This window comes from Prionailurus viverrinus, chromosome B1, assembly GCF_022837055.1.
Source record: "Prionailurus viverrinus isolate Anna chromosome B1, UM_Priviv_1.0, whole genome shotgun sequence".
Classification (NCBI taxonomy): Eukaryota; Metazoa; Chordata; class Mammalia; order Carnivora; family Felidae; genus Prionailurus; species Prionailurus viverrinus.
The window spans coordinates 128250787-128275344 of NC_062564.1; the positions used below are offsets into that span (position 1 = coordinate 128250787).

Below are 24558 nucleotides of genomic sequence, written 5' to 3' on the forward strand. Positions count from 1 at the left end.
ATATATATAAATTTTATTGCCTATATATATAGGCAATTCTTTGCTCTCTCTGGCTGCATTTTCCTCTCTAAAAAGTATGTATGTAACTGAGTGCCTGCTTTCTGGTTTTAATGGAAAGACCTTTTAATATATGAGATCAACCCAACTCTGACTCATGAGTGCCACCCCTGGAAAAATCAAATAAACTTGGAAATTTTCCATGTTTCTTCTTTGACTCTTTTTTAATGTGATGGTCTGTCCATAATCATCATAACAGACTCCTAGAAACATTCTTTTAATTTTGGTTTTCTCTTAGGAAGTTAGTCAGTTAAGTGGACTCATGTAGTTCAACCCATGTTGTTTAAGGGTCAATTGTATTTACTGTTATTTAAAATATACTTATTCATGAAAAATGTCTACACTAGCAGAAAATATATAACAGTAAAGCAATGTTTTTTTTTTTGGAAGTCTGTCATAATGTTATTATGCCATTTCAATGGTGTTATTTTGCTTTACAGGGGTAAATAAGCCTATGAAAATTTCGATATGGTGAATCTTATTGGATTACCTAAATTACCTTATGATATTTTACTATATTATCATTCATATAATTGAATTCACAGGTTTATTTTTTGGAGGTTAGAATTTACATTTCTATCAATAATAGAATAAAGTTAAGGAAAATGTTATGTACCCTCAATATGTTAGCAGTCATATTTTAATGTTGACTCTCCTTTCCTTCTTTTTTTGTTTATTAAATTTTTAAGTTCATTTTTGAGAGAGAGGGAAAAACAGAGTGTGAGTGGGGGAGGGGCAGAGAGAGAATCTGGGGGAGGGGCACACAGAATCTGAAGCAGGCTCCAGGCTCTGAGCTGTCAGCACAGAGCCTGATGTGGGGCTTGAACTCATGAACCGTGAAATCATGACCTGAGTGACATCATGACCTGAGCCGAAGTCAGATGATTTTCTTCTTAAAATGTTATCTTCCCTTTGCTTTCATGACACCACATTTTCTCGATTTTCCTCCTATCTTTGCCTATTCCAGCAAACTTTTGTGTTGGCTTATTCTTCTACATCTGAAAACTACCTAAGTATTTCTCAAAGCCTAGTCAGAATGACTAACGATTTCCTTGGATAAAATAAAACTCTAGTTACAATGAACAGAGTTATAATTTGGGGGGGGGGCTAAAAGTCATTCATCAGTTAGCTTCTTTAAGCCTAAAGTTTTGCTTTATAAAAGGACGGCACTGAACTTTACATTATCCTACAATAATGGCATGCTCTTACATGTAAATATGAAAACAATTAAATTAAATGCTTATGAAGACTAGCATACTAGTGCTTATGTGTGGTTCTTATATAATAAATTCTTAAAATGTTTTTGGAAAAGTTATAGTTGTTAGTAGTCTTTGCAGTAACATTCTTGTATTCCTCACACAAAAGTGAAAAAGCAAGTCTCAAAAATTTAACTAAATTTAGGAGCAAGCCCACAAGCCTAAAGTCAGCATCAACAACATTAGACTAATTCTAATGCTTATTTATCATTAACTTGCATTTAGCAAATGAAGTTTGTTAGCATTAAGAATTTTATCTGTAATCTCTGTAAAGCAATTTTTATAATGTCTTTGCTTTTCTTTGTCCTTCGTTTTAACATAATTGCTCATCTGGGTTCAGATCAGGCAGGACCTCTCAGAAATACAAAGGCAGAATATGGGCTTTGTGGGTTTTTAATGTAGGAATACAAGATAAATTATCATGGTTTTAATAAGAGGAATGAGAATTGATCATTCCCCCTTTCCTACTGAAAATATTGATATTATTTTTTTTTCAAATAAGTCCATGTGTAATTCGTTTAATACATAAACCAAACTCAGTAAGGTTTTAATGGCTATAAAAACAGCTTTATTATTTTTCCTACCACTGTCTTCAAAACCTTTTATTTTTTCTCTTTCCCATTTCTTGGAAACAACTTATTCAGTTCCTTTAGCTTTCTGAATACTTTAATGTATTTCAGAAATAATTCCAGTTCCGGCAATGATGAGATAGTTTTCCTGGATTAACCCAACAACAATGATAAATTCTGTATCAAATTTAAAAACACACTAGTTGAAAGGACTGGAGATTAACCAAAAGCAGGAAGAAACTGAAGGGTATCTGACCCCTGAAAAATGGTAACTACATTAGGAGAGAACCATTTTCATATGGCTTATTCATTGAAGACCCACCTCAGTTTAGGCGATAAGGGGTAACTAGAGCACAAACAGAAAGTCAGAGCCTTATGAGCATCATATGTCAGAAGATGGAGTTTGATGTAGCCAGAGTGGCCAGAAATTAAAACAGAAATCACAGAGAGGAGAGACCCATGAAAGAATGGGCCAAAAATTTGTGAGTAAGCCTCTCTCAAGCCTTCGGCTGACTCTTAAACTGCACATGTAGGAGAATGACTTTTTAAAAAATCAGCAGAAATTAACAACCAGAAGACTAAAGGAACAAAAGATTATAATTACTGCCTACGGCAAGGACGATAGAGATTAAATTTTGAGTCCCTCTAAGTCACAAGGATTTGATGAGAGCCACAGAGTTTTCGTAAAAACTCCAGAAGGCTATGCTTAGGAATAGAAGGATTGCTAAAACCAATGGATTTTCCCTAAAAACTAATATAAAAAAGACCTGACTTAACAGCATGTAAACCAAACCTCAACAAGTTCAGGGGAAACCAATAATTGCCTAACAAAACAAAGTCAATCCTCTTCAGAGCATGCAACCTCAGAGACATAATCTCAAGTCTTAATAATGTATCAACCACAATGCTCAGTACCCAATCAAATGTGAAAAAACAAAAATGTGAAGAACTAGAAAAATGTAGTTAACAGCAAAAGCGGTCAACACAGACCTATCTGGAGATGGAAAAGATTTTGAAATTGTAGCAGACAAGGACGTTAAAGCAGCTATTGTGAACATGATGAAGGACTTACAAGATGATCAGAATGATAAAAAGGTATGGAATCTCAGAAGAGAAATGGAAATTATTTTTTAAAACCTGAAATTCTAGAACTGAAAAATAAGCTATCTAAAATGAACTTATTACATGGACTTAGCAGAAATTGGAGATTGTAGAATAAAGAATCAGTCAACTTGAAAGCAGATCAAAACAATGTAAAAGTCAGAGAGTAAAAATGTAAAAGTCAGAGACTAAAAATGTAAAAGTCAGAGAGTAAAAATATTTTAAGAAATTAAATAATATTTCAGTGACCTAGAGACAATATTAAGAAGTCTAACTCGAATATTTTCTGAGTCTTAAAAAGAGAATGAAGAAAGGGAAAAGGGTAGAAAAAATAATTATAGAAATAATTGCCAACATTTATTAGATTTTGTGAAACATATCCTGGAGTTTAGTGAATCCCTAGGAGAATACATACAAAGAAAACCACATCTAGGCATATCATAGTTAAACATCAAAACATCAAAAATGAAAAAAAAATTGTAAAAAAAAGCCACCCTACACTCAAAAAAGGAACAAAAGTACAAATGATGTCTAACTTCTCATCAGAAACAACATATGACAAAAGATTATAGGAAGACATCTTTAAAATGATGAACATTAAGAAAAATTGTCAACTCAGAGTTTTGTATATATGAGTATCATTCAAAACTGAGGGCAATAAAGACATTTTAAGGTTAAAAAAGTTGAGAGCCACTTGGACTGAACTTCAAGACATTCCAAAGGAAGTTCTTCTGAAGTAAATTATTTCAGATAGGAGCTCAGATAAGTAGAAATAAATAAAGAACCTTAGAAATAGTGGATAAGTAGTTAAATACCAGATAACTTTTTTCTCTTTATATCTATATAAGACAACTGATTGTTTAAATAAAAAAAATATTACATTTCACTGTGGAGTTCTGACCACAGTAGCTATTATGACCACAGTAGCATAAAAGATAGGGTGGTATAAATGAAATTATATTGCTACAAGTTTATACCTTTTTAAAAATGTGAATGATATTAAACTAGATAGAATGTGGTAAGTTAAGAATGCATATCATAATCTCTATACTAACCACAAAAACAGAAATACAAAGAGATATAGTACAGGGTCAAAAGAGGAAACTAAGTCAAATACAAAAAAATATCCAATTAACCCAAGGAGGGGCAAAAAAAGAAAGAACAGAGAGGAAAATGAAACATATATAAATCAACTAGTGAATAATAAACCTGAACCCAACGCTTCAAAAATTTGTCAAGAAGACATAATAATTACAAGCATGTGTGCACCTAATAACAGAGATTCAAAAAAATGAAGCAAAAACTGACAGAAATAGAGATAAGCAAATAGAGACATTTAAGTACCTCTTTGAAAAATAAAAGAACAAGGATAAATACATCAGTAAGGATACATACAAATGTTTAGAGTGCAAGTTTGGCAAAGGTGAAGCCTTGTTCTAGATACTTTTCTATTATAAGAAACACTTTAAAAATTAGCTTTATTCTGTCATCAATTTTTCTTTACACAAAGTTCAGAAAATAGTACTGGCTGAAACTTTTGCTGACGTTTGCGTTCAACATCACCACTAATTAGACTTGCACTTGTTTTACATGAAATTAGCTTCTAAAAGTTATAGTTCAATCTTTAGATAGGAGATAGATAGATAATAGATAGATAAATGCTTACCTTAAAGACCAGTTCTCCTACCAAGCCATTCCATGTCCCATCTTCTTGTGGGCTTCCATACTTGTGATCCGGTGCAACATAAATTTCATAGTTAAAACCCAGGTAGTTAGATAAGGCATCCAAAACATCAATGGAGAAGCCCTGGTATTTCTTCGGCTTACCCAAGACATTTTCAGAGACCATTACAAAAGGTTCTTCCTACATGGAAATAAGAGAAATCCTTCATGTCAATCTATAGTGCTCCCTAAAAGCAAAAATTAATTCTTCAAAGAGTTTTGCTTAGAAACAGCTTAAAAATTGCCTTTGAACCTTGAGAGAATTAACTTAGCAATATGACTTATGTGTTATTAATGTATCACACTATTGAACAATGTTTTATCACTGAATTTCTTTTCATCTCTCATTTAATTACTACCATATAAAAATTAGATGAAAGTAACTCTAAAACTTCAGGGGCTATGAATTCATTTTTCTTGCCATCTTAAGACCAATGTAAGGTTCAAGAAACTCTAAGATTATTGTATCCTGAAGCATTTATTATCTATATATGTCAAAAATATGTTAAATAATATTTTAACAGATATAATCTACATAAACTCTCTGAAAAGAACAAAAAATTCTAAGAACATATAATTTAACTAAAATTTATAACATAATATTTACTGGGAGTTTCTTGATAAGTAATTTTGAAGTACAAACACATTTCATTGCAAAAATAGCTTCTCTACTATTGCTAAGAGAAATTCACCTAAGTTTTTGGTAAATTGTGTAATTTAGCAAACTTAGCAAATTGGTTTCTGCTTCTGCCTCTTTTATCATTCTGTGTTTGTGTCCTCTTACATTTAACAAATAGACTCCTTTCACTTTTCAGAACACCTGGTGTTAAGAGAACTCAGTTGTTTTGAAACATGCTGGCAGACTATAGAAAATCAGATAACTTATTCCTTAATTTACTAAACTTGTTCAAAAACCTTTTAGAACAGTAATATTTACAGATAACCATCCATATGTCTATATCTATATCTATCTATATCTTTCTATCTATATCTATATCTATATCTATATCTATATCTATATCTATATCTACCTATATACATAGATAGATATATATCTAGCCCTCCTGGCAGGTTAAAATCTGTCTATCCTGGGTCTAAGGCAGAAAACCTAAAGATTTTATCCTTGGATCATCCTTCCTTAGGGACTCGCAGATGAGACTTCATTGAGATGTACAATAATACATTTACTTTGGCTTTTAGTCAAAGACACTAAGTAAGTGCTTATAGAGTCACTACATCTATTACAGGAATTTGTCCACCATAACATTCAGTTTTCCTCTAAAAATTACCATGATATTAATTTTTGGATTGTTTAGAGCCAAGAGAACTTCATTTTGCTTCAGTAATACCCTTTTCTAAATAATTAAAATAAGGTATCTAATTCTTTTGGTATCCTATTTCACTTTGGATACCCAGAAAATCAGTTCAAAGTTCAATGCTCACCTACAACTGTGTTGATATTGTTGTATTTGCAATGTTTTTTAAATCATGGTTTTCTAAATTACTGAAGTTTCCTCTTTTTTTTTTTTTTAAATTTTTTTTTCAACGTTTTATTTTATTTTTGGGACAGAGAGAGACAGAGCATGAACGGGGGAGGGGCAGAGAGAGAGGGAGACACAGAATCGGAAACAGGCTCCAGGCTCCGAGCCATCAGCCCAGAGCCTGATGAGGGGCTCGAACTCACGGACCGCGAGATCGTGACCTGGCTGAAGTCGGATGCTTAACCGACTGCACCACCCAGGCGCCCCTGAAGTTTCCTCTTTTTAAAAAAATTTGGTCTTGGTCAACTGTTTATATCTTACCTTAGACTAAAATAAATCAGTAAATAAGTAAAGGAGGTGACTGCTATTTGTTCTCCAGGGGCTGTTCTCTTTCTCACTAATTATGTACATGTATATGCATATGTGTGTGTGTGTATCCATATATTTATGTATTTATGTATTTTTATTTTTAGCACCTGAGACTAAAGACAATCCACTGTCCTTTTAGGCAAGGTGAGACCATGTGACTAATTCTGGCCAATGCAATGTAAGCAGGTACTTTGTACATTGTTCTTCCCAGCTGGAATGAACACATAATGACTAGGGCTCTGATAACTGTTTACAGCACACCTAGTAGAGAAACAAGGCAGAAGAAGTCTATGTTCTTCACATGTGAAATGCAATACCAGACTCTAACTCTCTAGGACTCCAGAATGTGAGAAAAAAGAAATTTCAATTTTTTTTTAATTAGTAAGCTCCTGATTGTTTTTCCATTAGAGAAGTACTTGATGCTAATGAACATTGACAAATTGATAGATCAGTAGAAGAGTGAGAATGAATAATAATTTCTAATAATACTGATTTATTTAATCTAAATGATATCAAATGAGAAAAAGGTAAGCAATCAATCCTTTCAAATTATATGTAAGATACAGAACATCTTGATGATCTAAATATTTCTACATTTTAAAATGTATACTAATCTTTCAGATAACTGACAGAATTTGCTACTGTCCATTCAGTTGTATGGACAAAATATAAACCTAGCCAATGACTATGCAGTGTGCAAAGAGTCTGAAGTAGGCCATGAAGTCAGGATCAGAACGAATTAAATAAATGAAAAAAAAAAAAAAGGAAGATTATATTCAGAAGAATGCAGATAAGCTTAGGAAATTCTAGAAGTCTAGAATTAGAATTAGTCTATATTTTAAACACCTATCCATTGACAAACAAAAGGAAAGATGGTTCGTAAAAGATCTTACTTGACTAATTCCTCTATCAATAATTTTAGACCATGTTATTCTCTATTTATCCATGGATCTCACACTCCAATATATTTCTAAAGTTTAACGGCAATTTAGTTACCAGAAAGCTGAATATCCTCTTCAAGGTGATAGTTAAACAATTAAGAATATTAATTAAATATATTGTAAAACTAAACGATCTGTGTGGGACAAACATTATTCTGATGTATGCTTTGATATGAAATTTTGCTGCCTTTTTTTTTCATTTTTACTCCTCTCTCTTTAGAGAAATTGTTTAAAACGCTAAATTATATTTCCTTAATATGCTAAATTTTCCTCTCAAAATTATTTTTAATTTCAATATTGAAAGTGAATCCCGAGGCAGATGGATCCTTTCAGAGTTTTATTGTCAAAATCTGATACTAGCAAAACCAGCTAGAATTGATTAAAGGTATAGAGTAAAAATGGGCTAAGGGCTCTTTTAAAGAAGGTTGATGAATTATTAATGGACATGCTTTTTACATTTTATGACTGAAATAAACCTTTATTACATCCTATCACTTCTCTTCTAGATAGATGTTTTCAAGCTCTGTTTTTAAGCTCTTTTACAGATTCAGATCATTATTTATAAATCCTACCTCAGACCAGTTGTGCTTTATGAGGACAATCAGTCAATAAAGTGGACAGGTAAACATAGCAACAGAAATTAGATTGAAAGTCTAGGCTATATAATAGAAATACTGATCTTGGATATAGAAATCTAATAGAATACTGATCCTGGCTGAATTTCTTTTATCTATGCACCTATTTCCAATATTTATTCATTCACTGACTTATCTATTTAACATGAATTGAGTGGCTATAGCATCAAGGTACTACACTCAATATAGTGAGTATAGTACTCACTATAGTCAATATTGTAAAAAGTCATGAGCACCACTTTCAAAATACTCATAACTTAATATTGGAAAAGCCACATACTCAAAACAAAACAAAACAAAACAAAATCAACACACACCATAACTAGTACACACAAAACACCACATAAACACAATGGAAACTATATATATATAAAAAAAAAAAAGGTCACTAAATCACCATTTGGGGAGTTAACATTTACACACTATTTTAACAGATAAGAAAAATTAGGAAAAATGTCTCAAGATCACACAGTAGGTTACAGAACAGAAATTCATCATAAATCATTTTACTTCAACTTTATATCTTTGGAGTTCAAAATTTTCAACCTACAGATTAAAATGTAGATCTCCATAATTTGTCTCACATTTTAATGCAATTTAAACTGGTGTGAGACTGGGAGAGACTCCAGATGCTTGACAGAGAAAAAAAAAAAAAAACCCAAAACATAATACTCTCTAGAGGAAGTATCATCATTTTTGGTCTTACATTATTCTTTCAAGTAATTGCTTGAATACAATATTCAAAACAGAAGTCAAAAATATCATATAAAATGAAATTCTATTTCATATATAGAACTGGCAGAAATAGTATACAACAGAAATAGATCATTCAAGGACTCAGACACTGAAATTTTCAGATGCATATTGTAAAAATTATGTTACTGTGTTTAAGGAAATATAGGGCAAATTGATAGGAAATTGGAAACCATATAAAGTGTCATTACACAATTAGAAAGAACTAAAGAGAAATTTAAGAATTGGTAAAGACAGTATCCAAAGAATTTAATGACTGAGTTAATCAGCAGATTAGAAACAGATAAAGAGAGAATTAGTGACCTGTAATAGCTCTGAATAAATGTCCTTGGTGCAAAGGAATAAACAACTAGAAAATCCCAAAGCAAGAGTAAAGAGATGAGAAGCAGAAAGACAGGTAGTCTGATGATCCCAAATACTGCTAAGGATACGACGAAACAGGAGCTATCATTCACTATTGCTGGATATTTAAATTGGTTCAACACTTTATTTTTAAATTTTTAAAGTTTATTTATTTATTTTGAGAGAGAGAAAGAAAGAGCACAAGCAGGCGAGGGGCAGACAGAGAGGGGGAGAAAGAGAATCCCAAGCAGGCTCTGCACTGTCAGCACAGAGCCCAATGAGGGGCTTGAACTCACAAACTGCAAGATCATGACCTGAGCTGAAATCAAGAGTCAGCCTCTTAACTGATTGAGCCACCCAGGTGCCCTGGTTCAACACTTTAGAAAACATCTTGACATGCTTGATAGAGAATGGAGATGTTTATAGGCAAATTACTTTTGCCTGTTTTTGAATGTTACAGAAATATTTATCTAGCCATGAAGACATGTACAGCAGTGTTCTAACAATTTCAATTCTTGGGTATGAACACGTAGAGAATTTTGGGTACCAAAATATATACCCAAGAATGCTTATAGCAGCATTGTTTGTAATAGCCCAAATCTGGAAATAATAAAAACCCAAATGTTCATCAATATGGAAAAGATAAATATAGTTTGGTATATGGATGCAATGTAATACTAAACAGCTTAAAATTTAAGAAACACAGTAACATGAACAGACTTTTAAAAGAATAATGTTGGGTGAAAAAAACAATACTGGAAGAAAACAGTCTGATTCCATTTTTATAACATCCATAAAAAGGTAAAGTTAACTATATATTTAAGGATCCACACCCAGGTGGAGATACTCTGAAGAAAACCAAGGAGGTGATCACCTCTGGGTGGTTAGCTCTGAGATGTTGGGGAAGATATGATCAGAAAGATGCACAAAGAAAGATGGCTCCTGTAGTAATGAGAACATTCTATTTTTTGTTCTAGACAGTGGTTGCTGGTTGTTACTTAATTATTCATTAAATAATGATTTGAGCTTTTTTTTTCTGTATGAGTGTTACATTGCATATAAACAAAAATAAAAGTATGGCAAGTGAGACCAGATAATGGAGGGCATTGAAGCCATATTCAGGTTTCTGCCTTTTATTTGGCAAGGAACTGGAGCTTTGTGGAAGGGAAATAGCATAATCATAAAGTAATTTTGAGAACAGAGTATAGGATGAATTGTGGCAGAAGCAAGGTCCAGGGGTCCTTTGCAACAATGCAGATGAATGACAGGAGATTATAGCCTGTGCCTATTTAACATATATTTCCAAAGTGTATACAGATGGCCTCAAGGCTTCTATTATACAGATGGGGAGTGCAGGGTGGGAGGGGGAAGAAATTATAAAAAGCCTGCCTTTAAAATTCATTTTCCAGCAATTAGTTTCAAAGAGTATTAATAGAACTGAGTTTAAGCTGGTGAAAACCTGTCTGTCTATTAAATGAAAACAAATTGCAGATTTCGATTTGCTGATCATTTGGATGACAGATTCTCTAAGCAGAATCCTCAGCAATTGGAATAAACAAAGCTTTCACAGAATGCCTGTAGTTTATCAATCTAACTGCATTAGCATGAGGACCCATAGACCTGCTTGTAGAAAAGAGTATTTCATTGGTTTGATAATTTCCATATTAGCAAGGATTTATTCACATCACTTGTTGGGTTATTAGATAATAACTTCATAATTCTGAATTTGTATTCAGTCACTTAAAAAATCTCATGCTAATTGCTTAGTTGATTTACAACACTGTTTGCCACTTGCAGATTTTGTAGTTAATTCCCGTATTTTAATAACTATGCAATATTGTTTGCTAGTGATAGAGTTGGCAAAAAGCATCTGACATTTCTGATAGGTACAAGTGACAAGCTCTATTGCCAAGGCTTTACTGAGAGATGTTTAGAGGTTTTGGTACGCACAGCTTCACAGAACGCCGGGATGGAGAAACTGGGATTGAGTCGCTGAAAATTCCTTGTAATTCTGCTCACAGGCATAGCTCAAAAACATTAAAAATAGAATAAGAACATTTCCTAATGGCCTGTTTAAATTTTTTCCCCTCATAAAATATGCTCCTGGCTGAAGCAAACAAGAGTTGTCTTTATGCACAGTGTGAACTTGTATTTTGCTTAGGGATACAAAACTAATGACCATCATTCTCCTTGGGAAAAAAAAATCATTATTTTTTTAAAAGTTTATTTATTTTTTTTGAGAGAGAGAGAGGGAGAGAGAATCCCAAGCAGGCTCTGTGCTGTCAGCTCAGAGCCCAATGAAGTGCTGGACCTCATGAGAACCATGAGATCATGACCTGAGTCGGTATCAAGAGCTGGATGCTTAGCGGTCTGAGCCACCCAGGTGCCCACAAATTATTATTTTTTTATGAATATTTGAAACTCTATAAGTTAAAAAGGCTAATGGTATGAAATTTGTTATTAAAAACATATTAAGATATCAGGATATAAAACAAACATGCAGAATATCTGCAGAGTAATAAACAGTCTAGGCGGTGTGAGGAAAAGAATGTCTGAATTGCTTGGAGAGAAGAAAAGCAGGTCACAGGGATATGCAACGAAAATGTTTTAAAAGGGGCTTTTGCAAAAGGATTTTATGGAAGAGCAAATATTTAGAAAATACTGCACTAAGCATATCTTTCAAACTCCTTGTTTAAGGTATTTTTATCACACAGCGTTCAAGTTATAAATCATAAAAGTAAATTTTAAAGCCCTTCTATCTTCCTAAAACCATATCTTACATATTATTTCTGACTCCTATTTTGTAGGCAGTTATTTAAATGAAAAAAAAATACTTTGAATTGAACATAAAGCTATCAGTATGCGAAATAATTCATTTTAAAAATAAAATATTTGATTTTATACACTGCTTTCAAATCATGAAATGGTTACATCTTAGTGACTTATAGGCTAACTAGAGAGTGGCAAAACAACAACAAAAATGTTCATTTTGTTTTCATGAGTCTCTGAAAGAAATATAGGATGTTGTAACTGGCTATACAAGGTTACCAAGGACAATAGGCAATCACAACAATCCTAAGTACATTAGTTCTCATTTATTGATTTTCCCTAGCACGCACTTGAAAATACATTTTAGGAGACTAAGATTTTATGGACCATGTGATTATCATATATAAGCTTAGAAATACCAGACTCTCAGTTCGCTTTCTGAATATGACTGCTGAATAATATTTTTTGTTTGTTTGCTTGGTCCAAGTCCTCATTATTTTTGCTAAATTTAACACCTAAGTGAATCTAAGTGCACAGCCACATGGGAGAGTCAATTCTATTCTATAAATATTGTTAAAAGTTTACTAGGTACACAGTACTTCGTAAGTGCAGTTATCCCAAGAAAAAGTATCCAGAACATGTTTTGAGACATAGCATATTGCAGTTGCAAGTTACATGTGGCTACACCAAATGTAAGACGTCTACAAAATATTAAACTAAAGAACTTGGTAACATTTGACTTCAGAATGATGATGATATTTATAAGCTTTCTGGTGGATATATCATGTTCATGTCAAAATATTGCAAAGAACAGTAGTGTTAATAAATGTCAGCAGAACCTTATGATAAGATTTTATTTCCATCAGGATATAAAAACATTTAATAAATACAAACTAATTAAATATCAGAACACAGTGAAAGTCATATAAAATTAAACTTGGAATGTTTATGACTAATGGTATTTCTATCCAAAGTAATATTCCTTACAGGAAAATAGCAGAAATTCAGATTTATTTATTTATTTTTTTGTCATTCAAAAGAGTGTTAATGCCAGGCACATGTTAGGAATATGACAGTGAATAAAGCAAACGATAAACAGACATCTCTACCCTTCTGGACCTACATTACAATGGGAGGGACAGAAGACAAAAAATAAGTAATATATATGTTATGTCAGACAATGATAAGTGCTGCGGGGAAAAATTAAACAAATAATGAGAACAAAGAGCATGTGAGTAAAGGCAGGGCCTTCAATTAGGAAGAGCCTCTGTAGAAAGAGCACCAGACTGAAAATAGACTAAGTGCAAAGGTGTCAGGCAGGAGTTTCTCTGACATGTTCGAGAGATGGAGGGACACTAATGTGGCAGAAACCTAGGGGACAAGAATCAAATAGGATATGTCTGAGCAGTAATGGGTGTGTGTCAGGTGGAGCTTAAACAGGACCTTTAAACTTGTAATGACTTTAGCTGTTACTTCCACTGAGATGGACAGCCAAATAGGCTCTGAGCAGAGGAGGGACATGATCTAATATGTTTAACACTTTACTAGACAGTTGACAGTTACTATTGACAATAGATTGGAAGGAACAGGACAGAAGCTAGGAGATCAATTACAAGTCCATTGCAGTAAACTAGAAGTGAGCTGATCATAACTTGGTAGGAAAATGGATTTGATAAGAAGAAACTGGATTGCTGGTAACTCATAAAAATAGAGCTGATGGGATTCATTGAATACTAGATGTGATATTTAGTGAGAAGTGAGTGCTATAAAGCTATGCCATACTTCCTAGGGGGCATCAGGCATCAGTGTTATAAAGCTATGCCATACTTCATGGGTGCATCAGGCTTCAGAAGAGTATGGACTTCTGAGACTCTCCATGAATGTTTTTTATTTGGGGTATGTGTCAAATTCTATTGAAGGAATTATAACTTTCAGTCAATAAACTAACATCCAACCAAAGAGAGTATTTTGTAAAAACCTACAACACTGAATACAAAATTAACACACATTCAAATTTAATAGAAGAATGAAAATACGTGTTTTCTTTTTTTCTGCATAATTGTGACTCATATAATCAGCTAAAAGGGAAATTATATTTATTGGAAGAAATTGCAAATGTTAAAATCATCATAATCTTTAAAGATTAAATTTTAAAGGGACAAAGTCCAATAGCAAACACTGAGGATGAATTATTTATTTTTGTTCTCTTAACACACCTTTGAAAAATACAAATTAAAATAAGTTGAATTATTTTATTTATTGCTCATCAGACTGGCAAAGATGAAAAAGAATGTTAATGTTTATCAACAAGCATGTGAAGAAACAGTCTTTCTTATACACCACTTATGTGAGTTAAAATTGCAACAGCTTTTCAAGCAAACAAATTCACAGTGGGAAGGCAAATGCCTTCATATTTTTATATTATTTCTTCTGGTAATTTTACATCTAAGAGGGTAATCATAAATACACACAAGTATGTATCTAAAAGAATGTTCATTGAAACTTCTCCAGTGAGAACTTGAAAACAAACTAAATGCTCAAAAAGTATGGATTTTTCTTTGTAAGTGTTATCTGTATGATCAACTACTACACAGCACATTCAGTCATCAACCCCAGTGTCTCAGTGCCCTGGTACTGTGCCATCTGCTCAGACTTGGGCCACAGGTCATTTTCTTAAACCAAGAATAACATTTTTAAGTTTGGGATTGGTTTGTTTTTGTTAGTGTTTTAGATAGATTAAAGATATCACTTTAAGAACATTGTTTTAATGTGCATTCAATACATTTCAGTGAATGAGAAATAAAAATGTTGAGTTTCAGCTGGCATGTTGGAAATTATATACAAGCCTGGGTAAGTTAATGAAAGTTTGAAGCAAATGTAAAGATAATTCATCAGGTAGCGGGGAAAAACAAAAAAACAAAAAAACAAAAAACCAACTATTGATCACATCTGCTGTACAAAAGCTATTTATTTACATTAAAAATATTCATTCATGGGGCGCCTCGGTGGCGCAGTCGGTTAAGCGTCCGACTTCAGCCAGGTCACGATCTCGCGGTCCCAGAGTTTGAGCCCCGCGTCGGGCTCTGGGCTGATGGCTCAGAGCCTGGAGCCTGTTTCCGATTCTGTGTCTCCCTCTCTCTCTGCCCCTCCCCCGTTCATGCTCTGTCTCTCTGTCCCAAAAATAAATAAACGTTAAAAAAAAAAAATTAAAAAAAAAATTCATTCATATATTGCTAAATAGGAAGAAAATGCACAAAACTATCCATGAATGTATATGTCTTAGTTAAGGTTATTATAAAAAATTACCATGAACCAAGTGGCTTAAAAAATACTTATTTCACATAGTTCTGGAGGCTAGGAAGTCCAAGATCAAGGTGCCAATAGATCCAATGTCTAATGAGGGGCTTGGCTGCCCCATGTCACTTGGCAGAGACCAGAGAGATCATTATTGTGTCTCTTCTTATGAGGGCTCCACTCTCATGACCAACTTACTCTCAAAGGTCTCAGCTAAAAATACCATCACACGGGGGATTAGTTTCAACATATGAATTTTCAGTCCATAGTGGTGTGTGGTTTGAAAAATAATGATAAGTAGTAATAATAGCCAAAGACACCTGTATACGACTTATTATATGCTGGGCACTTTTCAAGTGCTATTTGTATATTTATGCCCAATAGTCCTCTGAGTTTAGAATCATAATTATCTCCATTATTATGGGTAAAGTAACTTAGTTTTGTTTAGCTCGTAAGTGAAAAAATGCTAAAATATTTAGTTAAGTTTTTGATGGGGGATTATGAATGATTTTGCTGTTAGTTTTTTTTTCCACATTTTCTAACTTATCATTGAATATATAATACTTATTTCAACATTTGTTTGATGAATCAGTCTAAAGTATGAGGGAGAGGCCAGGGTTGGGAATAAAAATTTGTTTATAATTTTCAAAAATAAAGGAGAGCCTAGATGGCTCAGTTGATTAAGCATCAGACTTCAGCTCAGGTCATGATCTCACAGTTTGTGAGTTCGAGCCCTGCATCGGGCTCTGTGCTGACAGCTTACAGCCTGAAGCCTGCTTCAGATTCTGTTTTTCCCTCTTTCTTTGCCCTCCCCTGCTTGCACTCTGTCTCTCTCTCATTCAAAAACTAAATAAACATTTAAAAAATTAAAAGAAAAAAGAAGAAAGTAAATGAAGTCATTAAGGGGGAAAGTATAGAAACAGTCAGAAATGGAATTCTGGAAAAAGAGACTTCAGCAAAGGAGATAGAAGGAATAGAGAGGTCAGAAGAGAATCAGGAAAGACACTGCTAGAGGACTCAAGAGAGGACAGGCTTTCAAGGAGTAAGTTGGCAATGGATTCTAATGTAGGTAATGGGTACAGAGAGATAAAATGTGAAAACGTCCATCATTTGTCAAATAGGAGATCATGATGACTTTTGGAAAGTAGTTTCTTTGGAGAAGTCAAAATAGAAGCCTAGTGGTTGGAGAATGAAAAATGGAGTGGAGACAGAACTAGTCTGAGACACTTACATGAGAAAGAATTAGTAGAATAAAGGAAGTTCAGAGCCCAAGCATTTTTTTTTTTAACCCAAAGCATATTTCAGGCTAAGGGAAGAAGCAAATAAAAAACACCAACAATAATAAAAAGCTTGCATGAGGCCTGTGATATCCTTTTCACTTTATATTCATCATCTCACTTAGTCCTTGGAATACTCTGGTATTGTTATTGTCATATTACAAATGGGAGAACTGAAACTTGGAGGACAGAGTAGACAAGTAATGTTCCTGACCTCACAAGCTCATGAGAAAGATTGAAATTTGAATCCAGTGTTGTCTGATACTAAAGACTGTATTCTTTGATGAGGGAGCATAAGGCAAGCTGAGGGCAAAATAGAAGCTAGCATACTTCCCCACCCAGGTGGGATGTGTGTGATATTCCTCAGGCACTCCTGGCTGCCTGAGGACAAAGGAAAGGAAAGAAAACAAATGGTTAACTATAGAGACCACAGTCATGTAGGACATGAGTCTCCATCACTTTAAAAATATCTTAGTAAATTACAAAAAAAAAAAAAAAAAAAAAAAAGCAATCTTATCAATAGCCTAATCTCCAGAAAGCTATAGACTCGGTTTTCTGGAGCCCCAACATCACCCTCCCCTCTATAGTAATGCTCAAAGGCAAGAAGGAAATGGCAGGTAAAATTAAATTTCTTTATAACCTGCAGTCTATTGACAAATACTTGAGGCAAATATAGAGTATAACATTTCTTTAGGAGGCCCCTACCATCCTAATGCTAATGCTTTACTAGAGGACAAAACATTTAGCTGACAATATCAAGGCCTCAGTTATCTTAGGAGACCTCTTTAGCATATGAAAGTCCTTCTGGAGGCCTCCCCTTTGCCTTTCCCTACCCCAACTCCAAAGTATATAACCAGTCACTCCTCACAACCCCAGTGTAGCTCTTTCTGCGCATGACTCCTATCCATGTACTTTAATGAAATCACCTTTTTTCACACACACACAAAATCTTTAAGAATTCTTTCTTGGCCATCAGCTCTGAAACCCCCCATCACTCCAAAACCTCATCATTCTTCACTACTAATTTAGACTGTCTTCAGCATTTGGTATGTTCACATGCTTGGGGTGGTGGGGAGGAGTTTCAGAAACCACATAGCAGATACAAGAAAAACAACTTGGTCTTTTAATACATGGTGGTATTGATGATGGAGGATAATGCAGGCTAGGGAAAAATACAAGCTAGCATGGAATCCGTCCACCACTCCCACCCTCCCTCCCTACCCCCTGCCTGGGTGGGGGATGTATGATGTTTCTTGGACATTCCCAGGTACCCAAAAACAGGAAAGGGAAAAAGAAACAAACAAACAAACAAAACACACAAATGGTTAAATTGATAAGACTCTCCAAGAGTTTACAACAAAAAGGCAATCCCATCAAGAGCCTAAAGTCCAGGAACTCCCTTATTGTCTTAATGTTAATGCTTTGCTAGAGGGAAAAACAACCTTAGTTTCACAATAGCTAAACCTCCAGTAATCTGTGAGTCTTTAGCATATGAAAATCTCTTTGGAAACTTCCTTTTGACTTTACCTCCAGCAAGTCCATGATATATAACCATTCTTCACAACCACAGCGTAGCTCTTTCTGCCCATGGGAACTGTCCCTGTGCTTTAATAAAATCCCTTTTTGCACCAGGTTGTCTTCAAGAATTCTTTCTTGGCTATCAGCCCATGAACCCCACCATCACCCCAAAACCTCATCAGTTTCTCAACCAATCATTCTTCCTCTCTCTCTTTCCACACTCCATATTCTCAAACTCCTTTTCATTTCTAAAGTAGAGTTATTTACACACTCTTCTTCTGAATTCACACTTCAACTTTAGTCAGCATATTGATGGGATCACAGTTTTAGCACAAAGATTATTTTAAAGTGAAAATATTTAAAATCTTATCTGAACTTTCCTTATCTGACTAAAGCAGAGCCCCCTGAAACTTCAACTGCCATTAACCCTCCTCCAGGGGAGTTTCTTGCAAATTCCAGGAAGGAGACAGACTTTTCATTCCCTTTAGAATTAAACAAACAAACAATAGACCCTTCCTTTCTTTCCTTTTTGAAGGAAATCTGCCTTCAATTTGCCTTTTGAAGGAAATCTGCCTTTCCTTGTTAATCTGCCTACTGCCCCTTAATTCACAGGCCCCCTCATTGGAACCTAAGAGGGTGGAGGAAAAGTTTCTCTCCCATCAGTCTCAAGTTTTTTTGTTTTTTGTTTTGTTTTTTTTGTTTTGTTTTTTTTTTCCTGAACAAAGATGGTCTCTTCCCTAAAAGGAGATCTGGAGAGAACAAGGCACTTAACAATTTCTCTAGGCCCATTCTATATCCTTTGTAGAAAATGTACTCACTATTTCTGCCACTGGCCTGCCTGATCTAAGGTTTTAAGAATAAGGTGACAGGTTTTCTATTTCTAGTGAGCTGAATGCTTTCTGAAGGATGTACCTTTTTCTTTTGATTTTATTACGAAGCACAGTGGGAAGCTTAAAAGAAAAGATCTCCTGCATAGAGGGCAGAAACATAACAGTAGAAAGCAGAAAGGTGCTGATATTTAAAAGAAAGAAACAAATCTATGGGGATTTACAAAATGTAGAGAAGTCTGAACTTAAAGCTACAAAGACAATATTCTGTTTCACAAATTAATAAGCATATAAAAAAGATTACCTGAAATGTTATTAAAAATAATAATAAGACATAAAAATGACCTCTGTGCCAGCTCTTATCAGGGTTGTGGATATGGATTACAGGGTTGAATTAATTATGGAGACACATATTAAGGAATTAGAGGGAGATTCTGATAATTTACTGGAAAATATAAAGATGTAGAAAACTTTTTTTTTGTATTGCTATAGTTTAGTGTATAATAAATCAGAATACTTAGCCTAAACCAGCCCTAACACTTATCCTGTCTATGACATCCTTCATAGAGCAAAAGTCACTTAGGAATGTCAAAAAATAAGCATTGGTCCTATTTATTCTTGCATTCCACAAACCGTCTTAGGTTTGTGTTCCCAAATGCAACCCTATGTGTATTAAAATGCATCTTGGTTCTTGGAGTTGATAACCAAAGGTCATTCTTAAAATTTGAAAGGACTAATAAAACAAAGGTGAGATATTTTTCAAACTCTTTGTTCTTGATGAGTGATCACTTTTTTATTCTCCTTGACTTTTAAAAAAGTAAAAGACCTTGCTTTCAAATGCTAATCAGTTTCTTCTTTCTTCCCCAATAGACTTCAGACCATTCTGCTTCAAATCTTCATTTTCTTGAGTGCTTTATTGACCATGGTCTTGGAGATTATATGTGGCTCAGAACAACATACAGCGTGTTATTTTTAACTTAACTGTGGAAGACATTACTCTATATAAGAATCAGTGGGAAAAAATTAGTTTGAACATTTCATTTTCCCATTTCACATATCATGCCACTAGCAATGGTTAAAAATTTTTTAAAAAGAGAAGAAAAACAAAATGAAAATAAATAAAAAAATGTCTACCAAAGAAAAAAAACCCTTAAAAAAATATAAAGTTCATTTTCTCATGCTAACTTCCATCACCCAGAGAACCTGAAATTCTGGCTAAAAGATCTTAAACATGTAAGAATCACAGTTCTGTTTCCAGCATGATTGCCTTTCTGTTTCCAGGTTAAAATAATTAGTACACAGTTTACATGGAGATGCTGTGAAACGACACCTTAAAACCCAAACCTCTTTGTATTCCAACCGATCATTAAAAAACCCAAGGGGTGTATTCTGAAAGAGTATGCATTTGCCTTCCTTTCCTTGACCAACTTTTCCATTTCTGGGACCTTGATGCAGTATGGTGGTTCTCTCCTTGACTGACTCCTGCTTCCCTGGAGGGAGCTGAATTTGAATAGCTGGTTGTGTTCTGGAAGCTGACAGATGAGTAAGCTACTCCCATGTTGAATGCTTTTTGGAGGTATCTCTTCATTTCAGACTACCCTAGGGTCCCATTTAGTTCAACGGATACCGATTTGATAAATGGTTCCCTATTGGTCAAAACCTGTTCCTGTGTCCCTGAAAGAATCTTAATCCTACTTAAAGTCTAGCCCCTCACTGGAAAGGCTGCCATCCAACTCCATGGCTCTTTGAGAGGCACTGGGGAAGCATGCTAGGTTTTCTCAAAATTTATTTCCTTTGTAAACATAAATCTAATTATTACATTTTAACTCAAAACTGCTTTTCCTTACTGATTGGGAAGCGTTCTAAAACATAGGCAAAGACAACTTCCTGTGATTTTTTTTTTCATGTGTTTATCCAAGGATAATTTAGGTCAACTATGAAACAGCAGCACCATCAACATGCTATTAAAGTTCAAAATGGCAGATGAAATATTATCTTCTTGATAAGAAGCTGGACCTTTTGAGAGGTCAGGGCAACATTTAAGACACCAATATAACAAGATACATAGGACTATCCCACTTTATAGCTATCTAACTTTGTTCACCTAAATATCTATTAATTGCTACATATTTCAAAGATAAACACATGCTTTTCATATATCCTTTTAAAGTCTTGGTAGAAAAAGATCCCTCACCCCAAATGAAATCTTTTTCTAAAGTCTCTACATCATATGTGAGTTATGGGAATTGATCTGCTTCCTCTCATTTTTTGCCCAGCTCTGTAGTTTCTCCATATGCATTTACAACCTATTACTCAGCCAAGACTCAGAATTTCTGCAAGTATTAATACCTCCTCAGTGGCTCCCTCTATTCCAGAGCATGTCCCTAAATTACCAACCACCTCAGCCTTCCCAAACTTATATCTCTAATTTCTAAACTCAGTGAGACTGACAAGCTCTGGTTTGGATTTATTCCTGTGCCTCTAGTATGGAAATTGCTCACCAGCCAGAAATCTGGGGTGATTATTGGGATCATTTAATTGTTTCTAACCTCTTAGTAATCGAAATCCTTTTTCACCTGCTAACCAATGCTTGAAGGTTTTTCCATTCTTTGCTCAGTTTTCTAGTTGTTTAGAAGGACAATTTAGTCTAGTACTTGTTCCTCTATCATGGGTGGTTAGGGAGTCAGACAAACACAAATTCAATGCTTAGTTTTTACCATATAGGTAACTTGAAGAAGTTATTTAAAAAAAAATTTTTTTTAAGGTTTATTTATTTTTGAGAGAGGCAGAGGGTTAGCAGAGGAAGGCAGAGAAAGGGAGACACAGAATCCAAAGGAGGCTCTAGGCTCTGAGCTGTCAGCACAGAGCCTGACATAGGGCTCAAACCCTTGAACCATGAGATCATGATCTGAGCTGAAGTCAGATGCTCAAGCAACTGAGCCGCTCAGGTGCCTCTTGAAGAAGTTATTGAATTAGCTATAAGTCTAGGTCATATCAAGAAAATGTAAATAATAATCTTGAGGGTTCCAAGAAAGCAGGAGATATTAAAATATGAAGAATAAGATTTTTAGTAAGTGTGGTCTAAGGGTTAGCTGGTAACATTATCTATAAGCTTTAATGATTATTAAGTCATTAATAGATTCCTTTTTGTAACTCCAAAGAGTAAACTCTATAGCAGAACCATCTCTCTAGTTTTTATTTTTATACTTATGTTTATTTCTGAGGAATTCTATTTAAGGACTGGTCTTGTGTTCTTGTAACTATGCTTAAAACCATTGAATTGGTGAAAGATAACTTAAAACATCAAAGTCACCTTGACATTTGAGCTTCTTTCAGATACAGTGGTATAATGCAATTCTGAAAGTGAAGTATAATATAGTTCATATAATTTTGTTTAGAATACTGCAGAAATTATGGAGGTTATATAGACCCACTGGGTCTACATCTTTGAATTTGCAAATGACTGTCAATATCTTACTAAACACCTGGAAACAACTAGTAAATCTATTTTTCAGAAGTAAATTATATAATACATCTCTGAAATATTTATTCATTATTAAGTCCGAGAGTTCAGTAGATGTGCTGGCAAGGCAAGCACAAGTCTGAGAGTTCAGGTTTCAGCTTCCAAAAGGAAAAACATCCGGTCATACATAGTTTCTCAGTGCAATAGTGATACTCACACATGTCTGCATGACAGCAATCATCTTAAAAATTGGTGTGATGAGAAAGAATAAGATATTGTCAAGCCATTGTCATGCATCAATTCTCATGATGATTTTATTCAGTCAGTACTGAAGTGAACACATATTCATGTTACTATAAATTACATCAGGTGCATAGGCCATCATTAGCGTATAATCCTCAAGTGTCTGTTTATAAAAATCACATTCTTCCCTTTTCTCTCACATAAGATGGGTACAATCAGCAGAAGAGACAACAAAATATGTGTACATTATGGAGCTATGTTTACTGATTACACTGTTTCCATAACAAAAATGAGAACCATTTTATCTAAACTTCAGGCTAGATCAAAATTGTAATGATAGTATCTTTAACTTGATGCACCTTATCTAAATTATATCATGCTAACCTCATTTTCACAAGCAAATTTCTAATTGACTTGTCTCCAAAGGGGCTCTTAAAAACAATAACTTACACACAGGCTGCTGGAATTTTCAGCATTTCAATTTCACTTATTTCAGGAAACATTCATATTTACTTTTAGGATACTTTAAATTCTTGATGTCTGCATACTTTTACATATACTCTTTACATTGTGGCATACACCTTCCCTTCTACTTATGCCTTGATAATCCTTGCTCATCTTTCAAAATTAATTTGGTCTTCCTTTCTTTAAGCCTCTCCCACTGTGCTGGAGTTAGATGCTTCTTTTATGTTTTCCCTTAACCCTCTGTGCATAAAAAGAACTAACACACACACACACACACACACACACACACACACACACACATATATATTTCCTAATGCCAGGCTGTTGTAAGTTCTTTGTTCTTTGCATGCATTAATTCCCTTAATTTTCATAGCAGCTCTCTGTGGTAGCTAATATTTCCATTTTACAGATGAAGAAATAGAATCACAGAGAGTTGGAGAACTGGGGATTTCAACATAGACCGGTTCCAGACGTTTCTTTTCTTTTCTTTTTTTTAATTACTTCATTGAGATATAATATACATAGATATAATTCACTTCAAAGTGTTCACAATTCAGTGGCTTCAATGTATTCACAGACATGCTACTACCACTGCAATCAGTTTTAGAACATTATTCCCCAAAGAACTCCAGTTCCTGTGGGAAATAAACTTAGGAATTCCCTGAGCTTGCACCAATGGGTTAACAAGGCATAAAGAATTAGAAAGCCATGGGACATTCACACCCAAGTTTGGGTAAACAAGTTTAGGTAAATAGGTATAGGCAAGGCAGGGCAAAGGCCCCAGTATAGATAGGGAAGGACAAAGGCCTCAGTACAGGATAAAGGTATATGAGGTAAACAAGGTTAGGTATTCAGGGCAGAAACACCCCCAACTTAGTACAATAGCAGAAAGCTGCTTTCACAGAAAGGAAGGATCAAATTAGGTAAACAGGTAAATAGGGCTATAGACCACTGCAGGGCAAAGTTGCCCAGAGCAGAGGTAATTAGCAAAACACAGGTGCCTTGTTGACCCTGAGGTAGCATGCTCTGTCTTTCTTGTCCCCTAGACCAGTTTAGGTAAACAGAGGTGGTGTCTCAAGTCTGCTGTAAACAACCTTCTGCCCTGGTGCCAGGATTTTGGTTTGTATTAACCCAAACCCCTAACCCCACAGATCTTCATGCCCAGGAGTTAATGTTCACAGTTTCATTGTCTCTTTGTGCACGTCTATCACCATGTTTGTAAGCCTTCTGATCCTAATAAAAAAGGAGCAAGGACCCTTAATCAGGGCTCTTGTCTTCTCCTGGACATTAGCCATCTCTTGCTTTTTTAATTCTGCGTCCCGCTTTCTTGATGGACAAGTGATGGACAAGAAAGAACTCCAGACCCAGAGTCGACAACAAGTTCCCCTTAGCCATTATATCTCAACCCCCTAATTTTCTCCAGCCTTAGGCAATCACTAATTTATTTTCTATGCCTATACATTTGCCTATTTTTGA

At 34.6% G+C, this 24558-nt stretch overlaps 1 protein-coding gene across 1 annotated transcript in view; it reads right to left on the reverse strand.

The window, feature by feature from the left end:
- Positions 1-24558, reverse strand: part of GRID2 (glutamate ionotropic receptor delta type subunit 2) — a 1470351-nt gene that overhangs the window by 340255 nt on the left and 1105538 nt on the right. Inside the window, exon 10 of the mRNA XM_047856052.1 lies at positions 4650-4847. Within this exon, the coding sequence (XP_047712008.1) occupies positions 4650-4847 (198 nt within the window). The remainder of the gene's footprint in view (positions 1-4649; positions 4848-24558) is intronic.